This window comes from Chelmon rostratus, chromosome 10 (assembly GCF_017976325.1).
Source record: "Chelmon rostratus isolate fCheRos1 chromosome 10, fCheRos1.pri, whole genome shotgun sequence".
NCBI lineage: Eukaryota > Metazoa > Chordata > Actinopteri > Chaetodontiformes > Chaetodontidae > Chelmon > Chelmon rostratus.
In genome coordinates, this window is record NC_055667.1 from 10,838,808 (window position 1) to 10,864,270 (window position 25,463).

The window sequence follows — 25,463 nt, forward strand, 5'->3', positions numbered from 1 at the left end:
CAGAGCAATGCTGCAACAGAAATTAAGTCCATGCAACACCATATCCTCTACTTCAAATCTTAATTTCTGTTCTGTGAACCTTTTCCACAAACTGCGTTCTCCTTATTTGTCCATAGAGTCTGCGGTATATTAGTTATGAGTTAGCAGTTGCTTGGCCTTAACAGGTGGTCATCTTTTACGGTCTGTTACTCTGGTAACATTTGAAAAGGGTCATTCAGTCCACTAGCTAAATGCCTCAGATTTGGGGAGAGGAGAGGGCCTTCGAAACAGTTGTCGCCTGTCAGGAGGGGCAGAGAGTCAGAAGGACTGGTCGAACACTTGCTCGTCCCCTCGTCGAGGTGAGAATTTTCCTGCAGCTGTCACTCGGCCTCTTTACCTCGTGTGTTTTTGGAGGGGTGTTTTTTTTTTCCCCCTTCATTTCCAATAAAGAAGAAATGAATGTTTGTGGCAACTGGAAGGGGAGGGCAAACTCCAGTGCTGTGCCCTGTCACTCACAATCTCGCCCGTGTGTGTCCTCCTCTAGAAGGGTTACATGTCTCATCAGCCGCCAATCATGAGACGCACGTGAGACGAGCCTAACGGCAGCGTCTTCTTTCTTCTTATTCAACAGCTTAAAAAGCTTTGGTGGTTTTATTTTAATGTAAAGTAGCAAAAAGATGCATTTCATTTGCCTCTGCTCTGCCTTTCCTCGACTGCACTACCCTTCTCTCTCCCAGTCCCTCTTCCTTTCCCTGTCTCCCTCACTCCCCCTTTCTCCCCCCCTCAATCCATCTGCATCATGTCGATCTGTCAGACTGCCAGTGTCTGTTCCAATTAGATTCCACTTAATACACGTAACCTCGATTAACACGCAATCAAGCCCAGATAAATCACGTCCTTTAAGTCCCCCCCTCTGCCTCTCCTGTGTTGCTTTGCATCACTCAGTTTTTCCCAACAAGCTTTCTTCACCGCACTCGTTGGTCACAATGTATAAAATCACATGCCGACTGCACGAGGTGGTAAAAATGTCCTCCGTGGTGACATTTTGTTGCGGAGACAGGTGCTTTTCACCTCTAACCAAATGTTCTCTCTTAGTGTGCGTCTCACTTCTGTTTCCAGTAATGTGAAGTTCCTCTTGTGTTTCCAGCAGACTCTTGTTGGTGCCCTTCTCACCCCTGAAGATGAAGGTGTCTTAATTACATCTTTGGTTAAAAAGCTACAAAAGACACCCTGGGCTTTCTCTACATTGCGGGAGGCTGTGTAGTCTATTGTCTCTGTGACCTTTTTAGCTAGCGGACAATTGGTTTGACTAGATTACAAATTAAGACACAGCACCAGGCACTTAGAAAGCAAGTCTGTTAGAGAGCAGTTCTATTACTACCAGCCTGTGAAAGCCACTGGGCCATACATTTTAAGCATCACATAAATGGCCACAAAGTCAGGCATCACAAGCATATTGTTCCCTATCTATAAAATATAAAGTTACATTTGCTTTAATGATATCTGCATTGCCATAGTGCCTCTTTGCCAGTGGCAGAAAGGGAAAAACACACAAAGCTACTACAGAGCTTAGGATTCAGGGTTGATTATAATTCTTTTAACAAAGTTAATAATTTACACTGTTTATGCTAATAGGAGAAAAAAGGACTGTTGAATTACCAAACAGTGAAAACCACTAAAAATACAAACCAAATGAAAACAACCTGGGGCACTGAAAAAGCACACACAGCACTCTTGGGGTCTTCTTTTATTAATCGCAGCTAAAAGTGCTAACATTGACATGTTGAACAGATTAGCCTCTTTAATAACGGGGCGGGTCAACATGGCTACCGCTGCTGATCCACGAGGATATCCTGTCGGGAGGCGGATAGCCTGTGTGTTTCATATCCTGACCCCTGCCTCTATGGGGCTAGCCCCTGTGCTAAAGATACACTGAACCTGGCTTGTGCATTCACTAGATGAGAAATAGAGCACTCCTTTTCTTCTCTCGCTCATTGTAGGCTTGTTTAGTTTTTTTTAAAACCTTTTTCTCTCACATGTAAAAAGGTCTGGCAGTTGTATCATTATACATATTGTTTAAGTGCATGGTTACCATTTTTGTAGCCTTGCTGTGTTCAAAAGTGGGAGCTGTGGCAGTTACAGATCTGGCTTTGTTTCACACGGCGACGGCTTGTGTCATACACGTTCAGCCTGCCGCTGTTCAGCATTAATGGTTTTAAATATCTCAATGCTAGTTGGAGCTGACAAGCCCTGCCGGTGCGCAGTGTGTAAATAGGGCTTGGATTTAAAATAAATTAAGCTATGAGAAAGGCTCACGTTGATCCATTTCTTATCTCCTTTGCTGCCTTGTCAGGCCCAAGCCCTTTCGAATTGTGTGGACAAGTCAAGGGACAAGCAGTGCTCATTCACAGTTTCTAGAATGACTGTTATTAATGCTTACTAATGATGAATGTGCATATACAACTACAGTAGACACTATACTTTTTCAACTTCCTTGAAACTGTTGATCTCTGCAAAACCAATTAAAAAGTTGTGCGTGTTTTATTTAATTAGTATTGGGTGCAAACGAAATGAGTATTGAATAGACACCCGATAGCCCTCTGCCCTGTCTTTTTCCATTTATAAAACTCTATCCACAGCCACAACAATGTAGCACTGTCTCTTTAAAAGGGGTGACAGTTTTGACTATAAGTTGAGCTAATTTTTTTTTTCTCTTTCCCAGAGAAAAAAAATGGGAATAACGCTGATGAGTTTTAACAGCTTCAGCCAGGCGATGGGCAAATATAATAAGTGTTTTCGTAGACGTCACCAACGATTATCTCATCTGGGCATTTTGGGTGAATGTAGTGGATTTAGAGGCTCGTCTCCCATTGTGCTGACATCACCCTTTAACAAACCAAATTAAATCATGGCTAAAATCATTTGAAACTCTCCCAGAGTCTGTCTCAAATGGCTCAACAAAGAAAGTCTGGGAAAAAATTTAAAGGGAACACTGTGTGCGTTTGTATGTTTGTGTATGTGTGGGTTTGAGTGTGTTTAGTCGTGGGGGATGGGAGGGGGTGCACTGTGGAAATGGGGCCAAATTAACCCTCACACTGAATAATGGGATAAGGAAAGCCAGTATTTAGCAGATTCTTCAGAGAATTTAAGAACAACATTGTAACACAATACTGTGTGCTCGCGGCTGTTTGTATTAAAAATATTTAATCATTTGGAATTAAGTTTCTATTTTCTTGTATTCAATTTTTCTGTGATTTGCAATTGTAGTTGAACTTCTGGAAGAATCTCACTGGCCTCAGCACGGAAAGTCCTGTGTAAGGAAAATCGTAGAAGGCATATAAAACAGCCTAAGTCAGTCTTGATATAGCTGTGCTTTTATAGCTTGAAAGTCAGATTAAAGGGCAGGAGTGTCCAGTTTCCACACCCAGGCAATGCTGCATGGAAAATGTGTTTTGACACTGATACCACTATGACATACTTCAGGCAAGTAAAGACAAAATGACACCTGTATATTTTATAAACACATTTTAGTGGTATGCCTTCATAGCGGTTGACATGCATGCCAGCCTCTTACAGTAACAGCAATCAAGTAAAATGGTCTCTGAAAGAGAGAAAATAGAGAAAATTATGTTTGATAAATGGTCACGTTGCGACTTAAATGTAACTTTGCAAAAGAGAAGTTATAAAGTTGCAATAAATGCACAATCATGTTTTATTTATTTATGATTTATTCCATATCACAGCATTTGCTTGTGTTGCACGTTAGCCATAAGATAAGGTCTGCTTGCACGGCTGGAACACACAGGGATTCGTCAGCTGTCCCATCTCACCACTCACGTGCTGTAGTTGGCCACCCATGACCTTGTGAAATGAACAAAGGAGTAAGAGAGAGAGAGAAAGTGAGTGAGTGAGAGGAGTCAGTGAAGGAGTGGTGGCAAAGTGTGGAGGTACATGGCGGTGGTGGTTGGGGGGGGTTGCTTCTAAAGGCCTCAACTCAGCCAACGTGGCCTGATGTGACAGGATTAGCTAAGCCCCGGTGAGCATGGCTGGTACTGTGAGCCTGTGTGTGTGTGTGTGTGTCTGTGTGCGTGTGTGTGCGGCAGGCAGGCAGGCAGTGTGCACAGCAGACTGGGAACCCAGAACTGCTGCTCGCCACCAGCCGAGCCAAGACAAGACAGGGGAGATCAACAGTGTGTCAGCCCATCGCTGCCATCAAGCCTTAGCCCTCATCACCCTCCCCTTGGACCAATGGGAGAGAGCTGGACCATAGAGGATACAGCCAAGGGAGTGAATATACAGTGGGGGAGACACAGTGGGGGACAAGTGGGCGGGCAGCTGGGGCTAAAGTGAACGTGAGTTGGAAAATGATCCTATTAAATTGAATTAAAGAGGCAGTCTTCATTTACCCCAAGAATGATGGATTTGGATAATTAACAGTGTTAATGGGGACTGGTTAAAGAGGGCAAGGGAAACCGGTGATTGCAGACGCAGAGTAAAGGGGCCAGGTCAGACCTGCATTGTATTCAGCCTTGCAACCCATAAGGGTTGCCCCTTTTTTGTTTCCTGCCACCATCTCATGGTCACTTGTTGGGGATTATATTATAAGTGTTTCCAGACAGTGACACAATGTTCATAAATACAAGCCCTCCTTACCTCTTTCGAGGTGTTTTCCCCCCCACAACTCCACCTTTATAAAAGGCCAGCACCTGTAAGATGATCTGAACACAGCAGATCAAAGGCTGTTGTGTTGTGCAGTTTTGCACTGGGCCTGATGAGTAGCTTGCATGCGAATAAAGAAATAAAAGCAATAGGAGGGTGTCACTGATGAGCATGTAGGTTTAGTGTCGATATATTTTGTGATAGTACACTGCAGCAGTGAGTGCATTATGCCAGTTTAATGCCTCCATCGCAAGACCTAATTATGGCACTAGTAGTGTGTGTGAAGTGTATGTGTGGGTGTGCATGCACATGCAGTGGTGTGCTTGTGTGCCTGGGTTTTCACTTTGGTCAGTGCACAAACCCTATCTGCATGTCCTTAATTCTTGATGATGTGTAGGCCTTAGGCAGTGTGTGTGATGGAGAGGATGTCTGTGTGCCAAGTTGAAGTGATCAGGCGGCAGGGCATGGGCCCTCAACCCTCTGAAAAGTCCCGTTGGTTTGCTCACAGCAGCCAACCGGCGTTGGTGCGTCGCTAGTTTCCACAGTCTACTGACACCCTGCCACAAAGGAGGCAGATTTATGTATGTGTCACCGGGTAATCTGCACCTTGTCTATTGCTTTGGAAATAACAGCTAATCCAGAGGAAAAACTAGTTAGCTTCATTATACGCAGTGTATTGTAAGTGCTGCATTGTTTAAGGTGGGCAGTTTTCTTTTGACACAGAGTTGTGGATGTAATGAATTTCGACAGTTGTAGGTGCACACTCTACTCTCCATTACCTTGGATGATGTGCGCCACAGCTTACCTGAGCCCTGATTAGGGAGAGAATGTCTTAAGTAAAGGGATCAAATAATTTTATGCTACTTTTCTCCTTTCAAAAAAATTAACACCACAGTCGCATGCTTGTGTGTGAGCGAGAGAGTGATAGAGTGTGTGAAAAAAAACAATCTCATCAAGCAGGAGGCCGTTTGCTTAGCAAGAGCTGACAGTCTTTGTGTATGTAAATGAAGAATTTAGACTAATGGAGTTGAACCATTTCTAATTTTGTGATGGCAAGAGGATTTTGATTGAAAGTAATTAAGCAAGCTAGCTGTAAAATTAATTAAAGCAAAAGGAGGGGGGGACTTTTATTGGATTGGATAGCGATATAGCTGCTGTCAGGCAGGGGGACAAATGGGGGTGACCTGGATTCTCTGCCCTCCCTCCTCCCACTCGGGACTTTTATGTCACTTTAATCTCCTTAGAGCGGCTGGTGTGCATTTGTTCGAAATAATCAAGGAAATATGGTCAGAAATTGTCAGCTTTCAGATCTAATTTACCTGACAGCCTCGCAAGCGTGTGTGCACGCGCAAGCATGCATGTGACAGTGGCAGGTCCTTTTTTTCTTTGCCCTCTCCTCAGCTTTGTGGAAAATGCTTTTGACAGTCTTGAAGCATCTTGGTTGTCGCAGGGCGGGGGAGATGAGGAACTTGGGTGGCTTTAAGATGGACATTTCAATGAGGCGTGTTTGGCCCGGCTTAGCACCTCTGACACTGTTGTGTGTGTGTGTACGCACACACCAACATGTTTAATTGCCTCTGTAACATATTCTGACTCCGTTTGGCTACTGTACCAACACTTCCCAGCCTCTGTTGTCTGCAGGTAGCCTAAACGAGCAGAAGCAGATTACAGCCCTGACAAAGCCTGTTACAGCTACTTAACCACTGACAAATAAGATTGGCCAATCCTGCACAAATAGAAATGGAACTTATTGTCCTTTTTACTTGTCATGTTAAAAGTAAATGCTGATTTCAGAATATTTTTCCTTTGGTATTTCAGACTTTCATATTTAGTTTCTAATTGAATGGCTGTATAGTATAAAATATCAAGCACCTGTGCAATTTGTGCTAAACTAATAACCAGTCATAAAATAGCCCTGCTAATGTCCTGCGACATCTATATGGCTTTGAGCTGTATGGGGTCCATATTAAAGATCCATGGGGTTTCCTGCGATTCCACAGTGGGTGAGATGCCACTTCCTCTTAAAGCTTCCCATTGCTTTCTGGCGTTTGTGACATAGGGTCTCAGTGTGGCCCTCAGGACCCCCTGAAGAGACAGTTAATTAAGGCCTGGGCCCAGACAACGCTGCCGGGACTCTCACCCTCCACACCATCGTCCGCCCCGCTGCTACCATTCCCCTCCTCAACTCTGCAGCCACCGGTGGCTGTGGGAAAGCAGAGCGCCGTGGTTGTGCCACCATCGGGGCCCCTAACGGGATTAGGAGTCCTCTGAAAATAGGACCTCAGCTCCAAAAGCCTCTCGCCCACCTTCATCTGCCCAAAGGATCCCCCTCAATTCACCCCCAGCCCCATCCCGTCTTATACCCCCCCCCATAAGACGTCTCCACCCAAGCTCCGTTTTATCAATTAATGTAATAAAAGGTGGAACAAAGAGCTTTTTTTTCCCCCACTCTGTAATTAGAGGGGGAGATCTCCTGAGGACTGGCATTCCTTGGGCCCGAAAAACATGATTCTCACTCCCCCCTCTGCTTTGCCGCCACCACTCAAGCGGAACATGGCTCCTCGATGTATGAGGGTGATAATGTAAATGTTGCATAGTCTTCCAAGTAAACCCGGCACAACCTGTTTTGCAGTACCTTTATCTAAGTGTGAACAAATGAATGTAACGTTTGAAAGAGTGATACAGTATTAACTCTAATTGATTCCTTTATAACACTATACATTCACTGTCACCTTCGTTTTGGCTCGCACGAGTACGTGCGCTCTGAATCACTCTTGTCGCTGTCCCTATTCTAACACGTTACGTGTCACCACACACTGTTAACAAATGTGATAAAACCACCTGAATCGAGAATATCAGGTATGGCGTCTGCCTATGTGTGTTTTTGTCTCTTAAGGTGAGATACAGTAGACTTTTCTGCGTGTGTGCATGTGTGTGTTTTACTCTCTCCTTCTCTCTCTTGTGCTTAACTGTGTCTACACGGGTGTGAAAGTAAAAGAGAGACAGAGCGCCCGCTTTCACAGCCACTGGAGCTTTCGATAGGAATTAGTTTTACAACATATGCAAATGTTCCCCCTTGAAAAAAAGGGGGTCTTTAAGTGACAGGTTGATATGTGATTAAACGACAATTAGAGTGCTGAAAATAAGTGTCGGCAGTAGGTCAAGCACTGGGCGGCTCAGCTAAAAGGTAGCAGACTATCGACGTGAAAACATTCCCAGGCGGAGGCCAGGAACAGGACCCAAAACAAATTAGAGAGGTGAAGGGGGAACAAGGTTGGCACTGTGTTCCAATAAACCCACAACAGAAAGAAGTTCTGTGTTTTGCCTGGATGACAAAAGACACACTATTTGCGATTAGAGTAAGATGCTGTTTTAGTAAACCAGTGTTGAACAGAAATACAATCCGTGGATCCTAACTTTGGTAAAGATCATGTGAGCTTACTTATCATCGTCACACTCATACCTGACTGGCGTATTCAACCTTTAAGGGACTCCACCATGTGATGGTGATGCCCTGTCTGACCTGATTTTAACCTTTAGTGCCCCCAACCCAGATTAAAACCAGTTGTCTGCCCTAGTGTAGGCCGCACCCCTCTCCTCTGCTGCCCTTTAAGTTAGAAGTACAGAGACATGAGGGATTCTGTGTCTTGCTCTCTCGCTGTCTTTCTCAAACAAACACAAACACGCTGACAAACACACACACACACTCACCCAGCCATACAGGCAGAGACATAAAAGGGCTCACGCTTATTCTGGCAACAGATGGCCCTGTCCCTATAATCCCCTTTGATGCTGCGGTGGGCAGTGGCTCCTGAACATCTCTGAAGCCAAAGCCCCAACAAAACTTGAGCTACTTTTCCTTTAACTGACCCCAATTGCCAAGGAGCTGTCAGCTGTCAGACCTGGTTAAGAGCGTCTTTACTGGGGGAGACTGAAGGGCACAGGTTTCTCTCTCTCTCTCTCTCTCTCTCTCTCTCTCTTTCGGCTTCCTGTTTGTTTTCTGTCACAGACTGTTCACTCCACCTCCACGGCAAGCAGGTTGACCGTGGTACTCTGACTCGTAGTATAGACGGCACTTATTTCTCCGCTGTTCCCTCAAGAAGGCGAAAGAAAGAACCTCCCCGAGCTCTAATATTGGAGCCACAGATGGCAGGAGGTGGGCTTAGAGGCTTAGATTTCATTTAACAGCTCACCTTAATTATTGTCAGTTGTAAGAAAAGAGGGTCTTTCCACTGCTTGTGTAACCTGTATTCTATGTACACAAAATTGAATTAAAAGCATTGCACATCATCACTTATTTTTTAGAAACAGAACTTTTTTTTTGTCTGATTCAAATATTTTTTTTATTCACAGACATCTATGTAAGTGGATGCTTCAATTTAGAGAGCTGGCCAGTGGATGCTGATGAAATACATCCGTTATCTCTAAAGAAAGCGTTTCAGTCCCTGATAAGATAAAACCCCATGATAGTAATGAGCTCACTAATGGAGTTTTAAAAGAATTTAAACAGCAACCTTAACCCTTTTTCTTTCCCAACATCAGTAGAAAGTGACTGTAGTTTAATTCTTCACACTCACAGCAAATTGTGCAGAAGAATAAGCTTTTTTTATATTTTCTCTGATTGAAGCACAGAGTTATGTTAAACACCCCTGGTTAAATTGAAGATCGTTCACCCAAATGTTTGAGTGAAGCGGCGCGACGAAGCAGTTTGCTTTCTTAATAATTTTGCACTGTAAATAGAATCAAATGTGAACTTGTGTCTTAACCTTTGTCTTAAGTAATTTCCTTCTCCTAATGTAGGGAGCTCCGTTCTCGGGCCTGTAATTGGAGGACAGCAGTTAAGTGTCTCCTCGGGTGCAGAGGCGACTGATTGCAGCAGTCTCTTTCTTTTTTCATTTGGAAAGCACCAGATTCTAACACAAATGGGAAAACACAAATTAGTTCTCGCTGGCTGTGAGATTTCAGAGAAATCTTCTGTACTGTTCGATTATGTATTATCATTTGAGAGCTTTGGGGGATAATCATCTCTGAGATTTGCTCACGTTTCTAGCAGGTCTGCTGAGATGCATGTACATAGCTAATGGGATTGGGCTTTTTTTCTATCCCTCTCCTGTGGCGTTATGGAGCTGGCAGCTGAACTTGAACGGATGCGCATGGTGCTGAGTCGTGCACAGGACTATTTCAAGACTGAAATGCGATTGTTTTAATACTTTAATCCACCTGTCCTTGGCATTCAGGATGTTGCAGAAGTCGCCTAATTATTTCAGTGCCCTCTATCCTTCCTGGTTGACATACAGCAGAGACAGGAGCACCTTTCTGTTGATAAATAAGTCCATCCTAAAGGAATATGTTTATACTATGTTAATGTTATTAAAAAAACACAAAAAACATCAGTAACACAAACCCAAAACATGCAACTTCTGAATCTTACTTAAAAAAATGTATTGCCTAATTGAAATTTTAAAAATGCATGTATGCAAAGAGGATCTGAAAAACCTCAAATTACTTTAAAGAGTGAGCCATTAAACAACCAGAATTCTCTGAATTGTCCCAGGTTCCAACCGCGATAGTATGCAAACACAAATATTTTCTTTTAATTAAAAAGGCCTCATCTCGCTATATCCTCCCCCAAGCCTGCTGCCAGCTCTCAACGACCCCCCAATGCACACACACACACGCACGCATACACAGACACACATACACACTCCTCTAAAGCCTTATTCAAATCCAGTCGCACTCACGACCACATACATACAGCTACAAATTTGAGAAAAGTGATTATTTTAATTGTGTCCGGGGCCATAGATTCCTCTTGACTAGCTGCTAATCTGTCAGAGGCTGGTTGTCAATTGAGAACCAGGGACACCAGCAGTGACGGCTGCCCAGTTCACTGATAGCCCCCTGAGGGACAGTTAACCCTCAAACACCCCCCACCTCCAAAAAAAAGGAAAAGAAAAAACCCTCCCCACTTCCACCCTTCCCCCAGACTGGTCCAGCCTACCAGAACCCGTGGTGGTACTAAAAGGTGGAGGGGGTTGTGGGGGGTTTAAGGGCTGGTGGTCTATGTGTATGTGTGTGTATGTTGGTTTGGGACGGTGGTGTGGTGGTGTGTGTTTGTGTATATACGTGCGGTTTGGCGTGGGGGTGGTGGCTTGATAGTAATGCATGTTGATGGTTTCAGAGATACTTCATTTCAGAAACAGGGGCCTCATTAACCGTAGTCTTCATCAGGCCAGCGAGCAGCGGGCACATTAGGGGTCCACAGGAAGTTAGAGTACAGCAGGAGAGTGCATTAGGGAGGCCTGGGGAGACACACTCCCTCAGTTCCACTTCCACCTCCAGCGCTTTTCTATATCTTAATGTACCTTTCAGAGGAATTCGGATAGAGGTCAATAATTATGCTCTTTAAATTATTCAGTCGAGGTCCTCTGTAATTGTGCTTTTTAGAGCTCGGACATTGACAGCATAGTTTACTGCACCACGTTTGGGGCTCGGCCTGACCGGATGAATCAGTGTAGAGTAAGAGAAAGAGTGTGTGAGCGTGTTTCACTGCTCTCATCTCCGACTCATAGCTGATGTAGCATTGATCTCCATTTGTGACATTTCAATGCACATCAACACCAAATGAACAAAATAACTCCTTTGCTGAGCAAATTTGTCAGCACATCAAGTTTGGATCTCTTTTGAACAGGCGTCAGGACTGAGTTGCCTGCGCTGGGCAGGCTGGTGTCAGACACCGAGCGACTACCAGCCACTGTGTGGGAATGTTTGGTTTGGGACACAACCGTGTTATTTTTGTTACATCGAGGAGAGGAAAGCACAAACTGCTAGGGTAGCAGAAAAAATCACCAAACTTTCTCTACAAAGCCAGCCCCTGCAACGTTTGACTGCACATGATAACATCGTCCGTCCACACAACAAGTCCTCTTTCAGCCACAGATTATTAACACATCGCTGAAAGCGGCAGAGAGCACTTCACTGTTGTCACAGGGTCTAATATTTATATTTATCTAGTTGGGAGAGGCATTGACAAACATGTCACACACCTGCAGTTTTATAGTACGTGCTACTGCAGTTTGGTGTCAAAGAAAGAGCCTGTACAGTAGAGTTTTGTTGGTGCGAGAGGAAGACTGTAATTACTGTCTGACGATTCATCTAGTCACTGCATAAAATAGTGTTTATCCAGTCGCCCGTGTTTCTGTCGTGGCTGAGGGAGGGGAGGGTCATGTTTTGCACAACTGAGACAGCTAGGGCAATCAGGAGAAGAATCGTGACTCCAAAACATCCAGCCTTTCTTTCTTTTCTCTCTTCCTCTCTTTGACTCTCTCTCTTTCTCCCTTCTCGCTCTCTTTCGGAGTGAGAACTGGTGCCTTAGAAAATGAGATATCACTTTCTCCCCCCTCTGACACACCCACACACAAATAAACATAAAAAGCTCATTTGTTAGCGCCCTCATTTCAGAGGCCTGAGCAGTAGAATATTGTTGGGGGGAAAAGTAATGCTTTGTCAAATGTTGACATGTGTTGCAAACATGGGGCCTTCAGCAGCAGCAACAGCAGCAGCGTTTTGTAGAGTGGCTCAGGCACATTGTCGGCACATGAAGAGAGGATGCTTTGAAACAAGATTAGCCTCCAAATGGCCCTGCCTGCCCTCCCCCCTCCATCCATACCCCTGTGCATAATGTGTATATGTGTGTGCGTCTGCACTAAGATGCTAAATGATCAGATCCACTGAAATATTTGTGGGCCTGTTTTCTCACAGAATGAGTCTGGGTGTCATGTGCTATATATCACTGTACAGCTGAAGGTGTGTGTACACATTGTCCTCCTGCAAGGCCCCATTGTCTGGCACATGGTTTGGCTTGGTTTTGTGGGCCAGAAAGCACACGTCCCTGTCACTGAGGCTACCTCCCCTTGGCTTTGGGTCAGGGTGACACTGGGCAGGGGGAGAAAAAAAATCTATCACCCCCACACCCTGCCCCCACAAAAATGAATCAAAATTGGAAAACAACATGCAAGGTCCGCCTAATACAGGAACACTTGCAATATGCTGATGTTTTCTTTTGCACACTGTGTTTGCTAAATTGCCTTTGACTGCGTGCATCAGTAATGAAACTTTATGTCCTTGTGGAGAGGGCAGCAAGTCCGTTCTAGTTAGGACCGGGACGATCTCTCCTGTCTGGCTTTTGTAAGACTTTTTTTTTCTAATACGTCCTTATGAATAAATGAAGTCCATGAAGTCATTTTTTCCATATTTGTGTAAATTGCTTTAAAAGCATTTTATCATGTCATAAAAACGCGCAATTGATCTGCTGGGCTTAGCCCATTGGACAGCTGTGTGTTTTGTTAATGGCCACTTTGCTCCAAGCAGCTTATTAAAAAATTTATATATAAATGCTAAAATTGCATAAATTATTTAGATACAGTAAGCATTTTTTTTGTTTTGGTCAGGCAGGGAGGGGCTGTTATCAGTATGGAAATTTACCATAGTATATTATCTGCTGAAATATAGTAATATATCTGCCCAGACACATATGTGTCCTCCTCACTACACCCCCACACATGCAGAGGCGCAGGAAAAAAAAGTATATATTTTTTGATGACTTCGTTTCAGCAACCACGGAATGTCACCCATATCCTGGTTGATTGTACTTTCGAGTTTTATGATGTTTTTCCATTGATTTGTTTCCCCGGCGCAGCTGCCGACCTCTATTGAGGGACGAACGTAATCAGCGCTGACGCAAATTAGATGGTTATTCGTTTCGAAAATTGACAGAAAAACAATAAAAAAGATGAAATGCTCCCAAATCAATAGATATAATGAAATTCAAATAATCCGAGAGATGAGGTCTCCATGGCAACTGATAATGTGGAAAAGAAAACAATTTAATAAAGGACAGACACGCTTTGAAAACAGATTGGGGAGGGGGGTGGCTGTAAAGCGGGGAGAGGAGAGGAAAGCAGAGCAGAGGAGAGAGGAGGTGGGGAGATGGAGGGATAGAGGGAAGGGAGGTGGAGGGGTGTTTGTGGCTGTAGTGGTTGCTCTATAGCTTGTTTCCCCCGGCGTGTGAAGGATCTGTGTCTGTCCCAAGGACACCGGAATAATTAGAAAAGCTTTCAGGCCAGAAAGTGCAGATTCAGGTTTTAATACACAAAATTATTTCAGGGGCAGTGAATCGGAAAACCATTTGTTGGTGACCTTCCTGAGAGGCCTCCCCCTCCCCGGTACAGGGCAAGATGGAGGCTATGTGGCAGCACAGCCTGAGTTATGGCATATTTGTGTTTTTATAGAGGCAGGGGGAATGGAGTTGGGGAAGTTGGGAGGGGGATGTGGGGGTAAATGTGTGTGTATGGTTGTGTTTCGGTCTGTGTGTGCGGGTGTCCATGAGATTGTCAGGGGTGGGGGGTGGGGGGGGGGGGGGGGGGGGGGGGGGGTCATGGTGAGACCTTCATGTTGTGTGTGTGTGTGTGTGTGTGTGTGTTGGGGGGGGGGGGGTCTGGCAGGAGTTTGGGCAGAGGGAGGGAGAGCAACGACAAGAAGGGAGAAAGTGCAGCGAGAGAAAGGGGGAAGTTGCAGATCCGGCTGTATTTACAGATCAGTTGTCAAAAGGAGCCATTTAAGGGGAATGCGCCCGTTCCTGCACTGTGACAAGCGAGGTGCCTGTTTAAAAAGCAAAAGACAACTATGAACCTGAGAGGGAGACAGTCAAACACAGGCTTTTTCTGTTGAAGACAGACAGAGCAGGGGGTGGCGAGGGAAGCGAGTGGGTGTTAAGTGACTTCATTTGTAGTCTATTTAAGGTATGTTTTACTTGTCCTTGTGCTGCTCCTCCAACATCGAATACAGGGGCTGCGTTCTAGTTAGCACAGCAAGGGAATAATGATTGAGTGCATCGTTCTTATTTCCTGTAAATACAAATGACTTTCCGTCATCTGTCTAAAAACCTGTATTTGATTTCAGTCTTGTTGTCAAGGGAGATTTGCTACTGATGCAAACAGTGATAAGAGTCAAAACCAAAAGAACAGCTCTGTTGCCCTCATTAGCTTATCACGACTTTTAGTATGTACACTTTCTGGCGGCTTTATTCAACATCCGTGTCCTGCTCTTTGAACATCCTATTTTCTTTATTACTCTTTGTCAACGTTTTGAAGGCAGGCTGGTTGGGCGTTGGAGCCTTCTCTGTCAAGTCGTGACTACGATTTTTGTGTCATTATAAGGCTTTGTTTAACTCAAATAAAGGTGATCCACCCTTTGTTCAAATGATACCAACAGCAGGTCCGGGATATCACGTCTTGAGTGCAGATACCCTTATCCTGTTCCAGGCGGCAATAAAGGGAAAAACAAGTCCTTGCACAAAGCTTGACCTGATAATTACTGTTCTGATATTTTAATAGCATAGGATCCTGATCAGGATCACTGCTTTCCTGCAATATAAAGCATCATAAAAGTTAAGCAATATTTGATAAAAAAAAAAAAATGGGATCAAGTTCCACATAGTGTTAATCTTAATCCTTTCTCTTTCCTAGAATTAGTTTGTTGCTTATTACACAATTAAGGTGTGTGAACTCTGTTGTCCTCACACTCCTCTTTCTCCTTTTAAACAATGCTTTCAGTCCAATTCTTACATTTTCCGTCTTTAATTTAGTTGTTAACATGATGTGCACAGAGACGATAATTACAGGCTTATTGAGAATCTGATAGTTAGATCTTTCTTTCTTTTACTCAGGGGAATCTGCCTTTATCAAAGGCAAACAGAGATCTGCCATTCTTCAGCAGGGACAGCTAATATTCTCCCGTACTGTTATTGCAATGTGAAAAGTGCCCCACAAGTAGGAGAGAAACTAGAAATTCCCCACTGTACACTAGCTAAGAGCCTTCAAATCTAACATGCCAGTGTCAATGAAAACTGTTTGTTTTTTTTATAAATGAAACGGATCGAGCAGACCTGAAATACGAGAGCCGATAGTCATCCGCCCTGTGTTTGTGTATGGATGCGTGTGTTTGTGTGTGCATGCACACGCACACTGACACACACACACATAGGGCACGAAGCACATGTTATCACTGTCACCAGCAGCAGTGGCAAACAGCGGCAGTTGTTCTGTGTGTATGCTTGTGCATACCCACAGTCTTTCTCTCGCTCCCTCTCCCTCGCTGGCTCTGAGGGACCCACTGTAAGTCAATCTGTGTGCTCATATACTTGTTTGTGTGTGTGTGTGTGTGTGTGTGTGACACTACTGTACTACACTTCAGGGGCCAGGAGCCAGGACCGAGCCTAGCCGAACAGGGCTGGAAAGGGCCGAGGGCCAGCTCCCTGTGCACACCACCCACTTCACACCTGTCTCTCTTGCACACACACACACACACACACACACACACACGCTGCTCATACAGCCGTGCTGCTCAGCACAGGGCTCTCATTGTAGCAGTGACAGGAGGGCGCCCGTTAAGTGGCTCCCTCTTCCTGGGGCCCGTGTGTGTGTGTGTGTGGGTGTGTGTGTGTGTGTGTGTTTGTTCCCCCATGTGGCTGTGGGGTGGAGAAGGGCGATGAAGGACCCCTACTGGTAAAGTGGGTAAACTCGCACAGCCTCGACATCTGTGCTCAGAGAAGGAAGGAGGGGGGAGAGGGAGTGGAGAGAGAAGGAGAAAGGGGGAGGGTAAGGAGGGAGGAGAGATAGACAGCGAGAGAGGAGGACAGAGTGGGAAAGAGGAAAAGAGTGAGAAGGAGAGAGGGAGGGAGAGTGAGAGAGAGAGAGAGAGCAGAGCCTTGGCAGAGAGCAGTTGAGGAGAAAATGCCTTGCTTTGTGGAGAGAATTCTTCCAGGGCAGGAGGGAGAGGTGAGACAGAGCGCAGAGGGCGGTCTGCTGCCAGGTAAGACTCACACACACCTTCCTCTCGCCCTCTCTCTCTCTCTCTCTCTCTCTCTCTCTCTCTCTCTCTCTCTATCCCTCCTTGTCCCTCCCCCCTTGCACACACACACACACACACACACACACACACACACACACACGCACGCACACACACACACACACACAGAGGAGTTGAGTGCTACCTCGAGGTGAACGGGTCTGCTACTAGTTGCAGTTGGCATGAGTCAGGCACGCATGTGTAGTAATGTGGTGGGTGGTGTCAAAGAGTGTGTGTGTGTGTGTGTGTGTGTGTGAGAGAGAGAGAGAGAGAGAGAGAGTGAGAGTGAGGAAACAGAGCAGGTGTAATATTTGCTTTCTAGAAAAAAATTGTAGTTTTTAATTACAGATGCATATTTGTACTTATAGTGCACTGGATGTCAGTGGTGTGTTTAATTAGTTTTAATGGTGTGCTGCTTCCTCAAAAGTTCTGTTGTTGACTTTTTGTGCTGTGCTTTATAGCACTCCTCAGTTCCACTTATATATTTTACAGTTATGTTTATGACACTCAGTGGTGGAAAGTAACTAAGTACATTTATTGGAATACTGCGCTGTACAATTTTGAGTTACTTTTGCTATACAGTTTATTACTTTATATTTAAACTCCACTACATTTCAGGGAAATGGGGGAAGAAAATGTAGTTTTTACTCCAGTGATTTAACAGATTTATATTTTTCAAAGAAAAGATAAGCTCATCTTATAAAATGTAATGCACTGGTTCAGATTAAACTACCCAGCAGTATGAAAAGGAGTTTTAAATGAGCTACAACTCAACCAGCTACAACACTAAAATGTCGCTCGCGTATAAATCAAGCACAATAATACCATAATAATGTAACACTCTGAATGGGCAGTTTGTTATGAGCAGCATGACTTTCGATACTTTATCTGATAATTCTGTACATTTAAAGTTTTCTTTTTGTTTGTTTTTTTATTTTAAAAGTTGAGCTTTTACTTGTGATTGAGTATTTTTAAATTGGGTGTTGCTACTTTTACGTAAGTAAGGGATCTAAATACTTTATCCAGCCACTAACTACACATTACTTAACTCTATAGTAAATACTTGTATTTATTTTGAAGCCATTTCAGCCTGTCAGAACGATCACAGGCGACACAAATGCACTTTATTTGACCTTAAAGGGAAAGAAAATGTGATGTGTATAACACCGGTCTGCATTCTAAAAATAGAATTATTAAAAAGCACCTAAAATCCCTCTGCTCTAATGTAAAGAGCAGATGTTTTCGGATGCGACATGAGGTAATTTGCGGTGTTGGTTGAGATTGATTTGGCTGTTTAGATACAGATGTTGTGATGGAGAGGTTTGTCATCGGAGGGATTTTCCACTCTGCTGATGTAAACAGTGTCTGTTGAACAAAGGCTAAAGAGTCCTTTTCTCCTGCGTGGAGACACGGTTCTGAGAGGAATAATCCTCCTCGTGTACAATTAGATTTTCTCCTTTTGGTTAAATAAATACTGTGTCTGTGAACATAAACACAGATTTACATGCGGCCCTGTGGGTGTCAGTCTCTCAAACAGCCTACAGCTACAGCCTGGGCCTGATATTTCTTGTTGAGGCCCACAGGAAAAAAAAGAGAAAGAAAGAAAGATGAGGCAGAAGTTGGCCAGCTCGAACTTCACGCTTGCTGTTTATTTGTTTTTATAACAAATGGAACCAGCTTCCTGAGTGAAAGGTGAAGTCAGAATTGAATTTGGCTTGCGTTACCGTGGCGATCTGGCAACCGCTCCCGTGTCCCATAGGACTGCTCTGGTTGCTGTGTGCCGGGCGCGTGTGTTTGTTATTTAACTGGTGTGTGTCTGCGCTACTGCTCTACATGCATTGTGTGTGTGTGACTCTGTGTGTGTGTGTGTGTGTGTGTGTGTGTGTGTGTGTGTGTGTGTGTGTGTGTGTGTGTGTGTGGCAAAGAGAGAGAGAGTGAGTAGTGGGTGGTGGTAGCAGCATTCACGAGAGAGACATTTTACTAAGCAGACATTTCCCCCTCTGTTTTCACTCTGACCTGGTAGGAGATTGATGACTGAATTGTGGAGTACATGTTAACAGTAACTGGTGATTTATGAAGATACTTAGGGTAAGTGAGGCCGCACAGGCTGGAAGGGAAGAAAAAGATATAGCCTTTTAAGTTAATGCAAAAATATAGCCTTTTTAAGTAATAATTGTTATTACCACTGCAGGGTTTGGAGAGCGGTCTGAGTTAGAGTTGAAGTGCAGTGTGAAGATTTTCCTTTACTGTTGGCCATGCGCCTTCCTTTGTCTCTGACTTGTTTCTTGACTTCATTCAACATTGCAAGTTGTTTGCTAGGAAAAATGAATTTAAAGGAAATATATGTGCATTTAGATAGATTGATGGGTGGACTGATATTTAGAATCATTTAGATTCAAGTATTTGAATTGAAAAAAGTGACTTTTTCCTGGGTAAACCACAGTGGAAAACTTCTCTTGGATGAACCCTTGCACTGCAACAAGTGCACTGTGTGTTTTGGCAGCCCTCCTTAGCCAAAGATCCCTCAGAAAATCCGCATGCAATTTTAGAAGAATCAGATTCTTTCCCTTTCCTTGGCTCATGAACTCCCTTGATATTATGCACATGGAGAATCCTCCTCTCTATTCAAATATGAGATTCAATCCACTTGGAGGTGATCTATAGCATTTTTAAGGAATAAAGCAATTTTGGGGAATACGGAATAGTGCTTCCCCTGGAAGAGGGATGGCTTTCATTTTTTTTCAAGGCACCTCTTAGACTGAGTGAAATGTTTCCCCTGTTCGCTCAGGGACGACTTTATTTCTTACCAGGGATTTAACACTCACTCAGTCCCCTCATAAATACAGCGTCCCTCAGCCCTTCGCTAGCCATAACTCACGCACTAACTCTCTAGCTAACTAAACTCATATAGCAGAGCCAACACTTGTTTGTCTTTTACCTCTGCCTTTCTCTCCCACTCTTCCTCTCTGTCTCTTTTCCTCCTCTCACCTGATTTATACATGACAGAATCTTCTCTGACTACCGTCTCACCAGGCTCCTGCACTGATCTCCTTGGCCCACTCGTGGAGTGGGTTTTAGAAGAAATGTGCATTTGAATATGAGCCAGCCTAATCTCCTTGAGGCTATTTAGAGTGAGCCTAATGCTCCAAGAATGAGCGAGAACAACACCGGAGAAAATGCGGACATCCAACTCGGCATGTCACAACACAACTCAGGTCTCTAAAGAACGAAGCAAGTCTTTGATTTGCTGATGAAAATCTCTCTGTAAGGCAAATTACATAAAACTCCTGCTTTCAACGCACCTGTTGAAGTCTTCAGACTCCTTAGAAAAGTCTTTGCGTGTGGTTTGTTTTTTGTCTTTCTGCCTTTACGGCACCTACCTGTGGAATTTTTACTTTCAGCTTGTATTTCCAATAGAACAGATATTACCAGATGCAGCAGCTAATAAACTTTAAAGCCATTTCACTTTGCGCAGATGAAAGTGCTCAGGTGGGGCATTACAGTATGGTGGAAGCCTTTGCTGATCTGGTGCCGATTGGCATTTTGGGAGGAGACAGTCTTTCTGGCGTGGTTCCCGTATTGGTTGTTAACAGCCTGCTGGTACCTTCTGTTCTCTCAACTCCTCAAGCATCTGAAGACCCTCTGAAGTCAAAATCGCCCATTTTGATGTCTCATGGCAGCACCCGGCGTTTTGTTGTATTTGCGTCTGAAAACACAGGCCCTGCTCGGAGGAATTACCCTCAGCACTCGCTGGTGTCAGATGGGGGAGGAGGGTATCGTTTCTCTTTTTCCCCTCATCTCCCCGCTCTCCTTGCTGTCCTTCCTTTCTTTTTGATCTCACCATCAAATCTTCCCCTGTTTTTATGAGTGACGTTTACCCGAGAGCGGCTTGGGAAATGGCCGGCTGAAGAAGACGTTTGAGTAAATGCGCCTGAGCAAGCTATCACCTTTGATAAAGCCATAGTTCCAGTGGGAGAGGGAGAAGAAAGCCAAAGACTAGGAGCATTGTTGGTAATGAAAAATGCCATGCAAGAGGGAGCATCTCTCTGATCCCAGCATGCGAAACCAACAATGTATAGTACAACAGATACTGCAGTGGTGCATCATGCATTTCTCTGTTGTACCACAATGAGTGTTTGACTCGGAGGACTGATCTAAATCTGGGGTACCACACTGTGCCTTTATTGCACATCAGCTGGGCACCAAATAATCTCATAATACAGCACTCACACATACACTGTGAGTCACGCTGGCGCTGCCATCAACATTGGCATACCTTCAGCTGTGTCACCAGTTGGCAAAAGGCTGGCAAGGCACTTGAAACTGCGCTGCAAGAAGAGAAAAAAATAAGGGAAGTGGAGGGTAGTTGGAGGCATAGAGAGCAATAAGAAATCTTAGCTTTAGTAATTACTACCTCCATAGAGAAGCAGTGGAGAGGACAGTGAGGCAAGCAAGCGCACGAAGGAGGCCCCGTGTGCAGATAATGAAGGGGTATCATTGTAGCTCTGACAGCGTTAATCTTAGAGTGCTTCACAATGTGTGTGTGGGTGTGTGTGGGTGTGTGTGTCTCTATCTGGTTGTGTGTATGCCCAGGGTGAACGGGGGTCGTGGTACAGAGACACTGACTCTCGCCCGACCGGTGGGACCATCCGGCCCACCTGACAGCACTGTTTATCCAAGCATGCTGACAGTTGCCGCTTCTTGAAGACGATCGTGAAACTCCACAGCCTCTCGCTCATCCTTACAGAAGCGCTGGCATCACCTATCAGCACCCGAACTTGTCGTCTTGCTTTAGAAGAGGGAGGAAGAAAAGAGGAAAGCGGAAAAAGGGGAAGAGCAGTCCAACTTCCTTTGTGCCCGGCTTTTTCTTTTCTTTTTTCCTCTTCCCATTTGAAGTTGTGAGACACTCATTTAAGCCTCATTGCACACCAACACTCAACACACGAGAAAGTGTTATGAATATGTATCAACACAGCATATGGCAGCAGTAGCGCGGGGACTAGGTGTGTCCAGAAGGGTAGAGTGCTGCCGATGCATTATTCTCCATTCAAATTACCACAGTAAGAATGCAGCGGGGAGCTGAGAGGTGTTCACCACCTCTTTAGACGGGGCACGAGAAGAACCTGGATCATGCGAAACAGCAGGAACGGAAGAGCTGTGATGAGCACAGTAGTGGGCCAGCTGAGTTTCCTTGATTTGGAAGATTTTTTCGGCAGGTTCAAACCCAGCACTCGCTGACACGAGCGTGATTAAAAGTGATATTTCTGACACATTAGGATGCGCACGGGAAGTAACCTCCTCTAAAGCGTTCATTATTAGATGCATGACAGACCTGAATATTTATAAAATAGGTTTTAATAATTAATAGCAGCAATCTGCTCCCGTAATTCATCAGATTTGCACTTCAACAGAGTATCCGTTTTCACTTTAAAATAATAATAAGAGGAATATTAATGTTGGAGAAATGTAAAACGGGCAGCTGGATACAGCACAAATTGGCAAGCACTCCATGTTCACTTCTGAGGCTTTCCTTTAACCTGTCACTTTTCAAATAAAATTACATTTTAAGCAGCGAACGCTGCAGCGTTTGAAAACCTTCAGTTGTTTGTGCTCGACAATTTAGTGAGTGGCTTCTCACAAATGTGGCAAGTCATGAAGATAAAGATGCAGGAAACAAAGTGGGTTTGGTGTAGAATGCAAAAGTAGTTGCTGTGGTTTTATCAAAAGCAAATTTATTTGTTTGAGTCAACTAGCAGCACTTCCTTTTGTATACTGAGACCCAAAATAGACACCATTCTTTTTTCCTGTAAAGCGGCTTTGCTTGTTTCATCGTTTCACAGTCATTTTTTCTTTCTTTTTTTTTTCCTCCCTCATTGCGAGTGTTGTTTTATCACACCTTCAAATTCAGTCACGGCACATTCCTCCGTCTACTGAACTCCCAGAAACAAGAATGTTCCTGTTTTAGGTGAAATCTGCCACGTTTAGTTCCGCCTCCACTTCACATTGAACTTTTTGGTAAAGCACACTGTTTTAGTGCTGTCACTGACGCAGTCATGTGTTTATCCTCACTGTGGATCTGCTTTTCCTGAGTGTGTAGAAATGCCAGTGTACGTATTTGGCAGTGTGCTTCTCAGAGCAAATGACGTGACCTACAGCCACAAGAAAGAAAGGAGCAGAAGGAGAGCACAGAGCACAATGCCCTGCAAACAGGCCTGCAACACACACACACACACACACAATACTGGTTATAGCCACTTAACGGATGTGTTTACAGTATATTGTACACCCACACAAGATCACACATACACTACAATATCATATTATCATTGCAACCCTATTGTCACTGTCATCCTGCTTATCAGAAAAGTAAAACTAAAGTTCTGGCAGCAGAGTTACAGCCACAGGGTCTAAAAAATGCAAATCCCAGGAGCAGGAAGACGCATTCTCATCACTTCCTCTCCTAGCCCTACAAAGAGATGTGTTTTGATCAAAATTTAATAGTGCTTCATAAGAAGAATACATTGAACATTGAAAGTGTCATAAAAACTAAGCGTTTGAAAAAGCCTCCAGTTTTTACTGAGCCACGGGCCATTTTGGACAGGTAGAGAACCTGCCCAGGATGACATTTTAACGGGCACCTGTGATTCATTCTGCTGCTTATGAAGTCCAAAAGAGGAAAAGTCTGTCAGGCAGAGCAAATTTTTTAATGGTAGCCAGGGATCGATGTTGTCAGCGCAGGCATCCTGTCTGGAAATACGTGTTTTTTTTTTGGTAAATGTCACCTCCTTCTCTCTTTTCAAGGGGAGCGAAAGGAGAAAAAGAGCAAAGGGAGGAGAAGGAGGAGCGGGAGGGGAAAGGAGGTCAGCGAGATCTGATGCGAACATTCCAAACCGGGCTGAATTTAGGGAAATTGCTTGAAAAACATTGAGTTGCTCTCTCATTCATAAGGCCCCCGTGTCTGAAAAACAAATTTGAAACGTAACCTTGGAAATCAATTAAGAAGTCCCCAGGAGCTTGAGAAAAAAGAAGGGAAAGGTCCACCCTTCTTTTTCCTCTTTCCCCCCTCCCTATATGTCTTTTCCTCTCCTCCACTTAACAGGGACTTGGATCTGCCCATCAGAACGCTACCTTGTGTGAGGAGGCTTTGTCAGCGGGGGCTTTATTTAATTTTTTTTTTTAGCGGCAGAGTGCCTTATATGCTGTCAAAATGTCTTAAGAGTCTTATTAAAGAAATGCCACAGCTCATTTCCTTGTAATGCAATTCATATGCTGGTGAAAGGGGGCATGTCTAAAGATCTAAACAGCTTTGCTTTTTAGGCTTCACATTAGGGGTTATCTGTGAGGGCTTGTCATTGATTGACATTATCTGGCCTGACAGGGCCTCATATCAAGGTTAACCTCATGGACAAAAGTGCCACCCGCACGGACACACAAACACACTCTCTCATCCACACTCATAGTCAAATAAGGCACGCTCTCCTTAACTTCCTGTTGAGAGGGGTGCTACGCATGTGTGTCGGCTTCGTCTGTGTGTGTAAGCCAGGTGGAGATTTCCAGACTTAATTGATAACTAATGGAGCGGCGTGTGCTGAGTTTACCCCGGAGGATTGACACTGTGTGTGTGTGTGTGTGTGTGTGTGTGTGCGTGTGTGTCAGTGTGAGTGTGAGTGTGTCCTGTGGAGACATAGAAGGGTTAGGTGATGGTAAGAGGATGGGGATGACTTACACAGCAGCATGGCTCCAGATTCTGGTAAATTAAATATGGCCCCAAAGAAAATGACATGGAGTGATACACACCAGTCTGGCGGCTCCTGACCTCTTAGGCGAACAGGCCGTTCACATAGAAGAAAGCGTGTAACTGACACACACATACTGTATGAGAACAATGCACACACTCGCACACATCTCCCCCTCTCCCTCCCAACAAGCCACAAAGGCGAAGAGAGATCCCCGTGACCAAAATACAACTGAAGCAGTTAATCTGTACAGATATTAGCTCAAGGGCCCTTGAGAGGTACACCACTGAGCCCCTTCTCCACTGTACTACCCACACTGCCTTGCTGCCGCACCAAGCGCAGCAACCATGAGGGAGGGACACAGGGTCGTCTGCTCATTTACCGTGGCGGTTGGCTTATCAAATTGCACTCCTCGTGTCTTGAAACTGAACATTTGAGCTGAGCTTCAAAACAAAGCTGCAGGAATGAATTCTCCTTGTTTCAGTCTATGAAAGCATGGGACTGTATGCGATTGTGTATTTTTTAAAGCAAAGCTTCTGCTCCCCGAACTACAAACACTCACAAATTAAGTTGTCATCTGGTGCCAGCTGTGAGTCCAGATTTGATGTACAAATTTAACAAGTTAGCCGTGTGTCCCATGAATTACCCTAAGCAGCAAACTCAATAAAAGTTGGCTGTTTTGGTACGTAGCTGTCAGAATGGCTCTTGTCACTCATGTCAGATTGTTTTTTTTTTTCTCCCTAAGACCATTTTAGGCTGCTTGTCCTCTGTTCTGGAAAACACAATAATTACCCTGTTTGTGATGAGGCTGAAGGGCGTGTTTGTCCTTAGATTTCAACTTCCCTGCCTGATTGCCCTCAAGTTCAACGTCTTTCCTCTTCCGTCCGCACTTGAAATATACATTGTTTTCTTCAGCCATTGTCCTGTGTAGTCAGTGTGTGTGTTACTGGGGCCGCTTGTGTCTGCCTTTGTCCTGCAGCGTCTTCTTTGTGTTTTGTGGCGGTGTGACGGGAGCGTGGCACTTGGCTGAGGGCTTGTGTTTGATAACAGCCTGTGGACTGAGCTGCAGTGTAATAGTCCAAACGGGTCCTTCAAGGTCAGCACCCCCAGAAAGACAGCACACAGTCTGCAAGGTCACATTCTAGACTAAAAGCAATAAGTGCTTTATTGATAGAGAAAAAA

The 25,463-nt window shown here is 44.5% G+C and overlaps 1 protein-coding gene across 5 annotated transcripts in view; it reads left to right on the top strand.

Moving 5' to 3' along the window:
* The window catches only part of casz1 (castor zinc finger 1), a 74,231-nt gene that overhangs the window by 11,869 nt on the left and 36,899 nt on the right, over positions 1-25,463 (top strand). The window contains exon 1 of one of the 5 annotated variants that reach the window (XM_041945544.1): positions 16,431-16,509. The exons of the other annotated variants lie outside the window; for them this stretch is intronic. Within the exon in view, the coding sequence (XP_041801478.1) occupies positions 16,431-16,509 (79 nt within the window). Of the gene's footprint in view, positions 1-16,430; positions 16,510-25,463 lie in introns of those variants that run through there. 5 annotated transcript variants of the gene reach the window in all.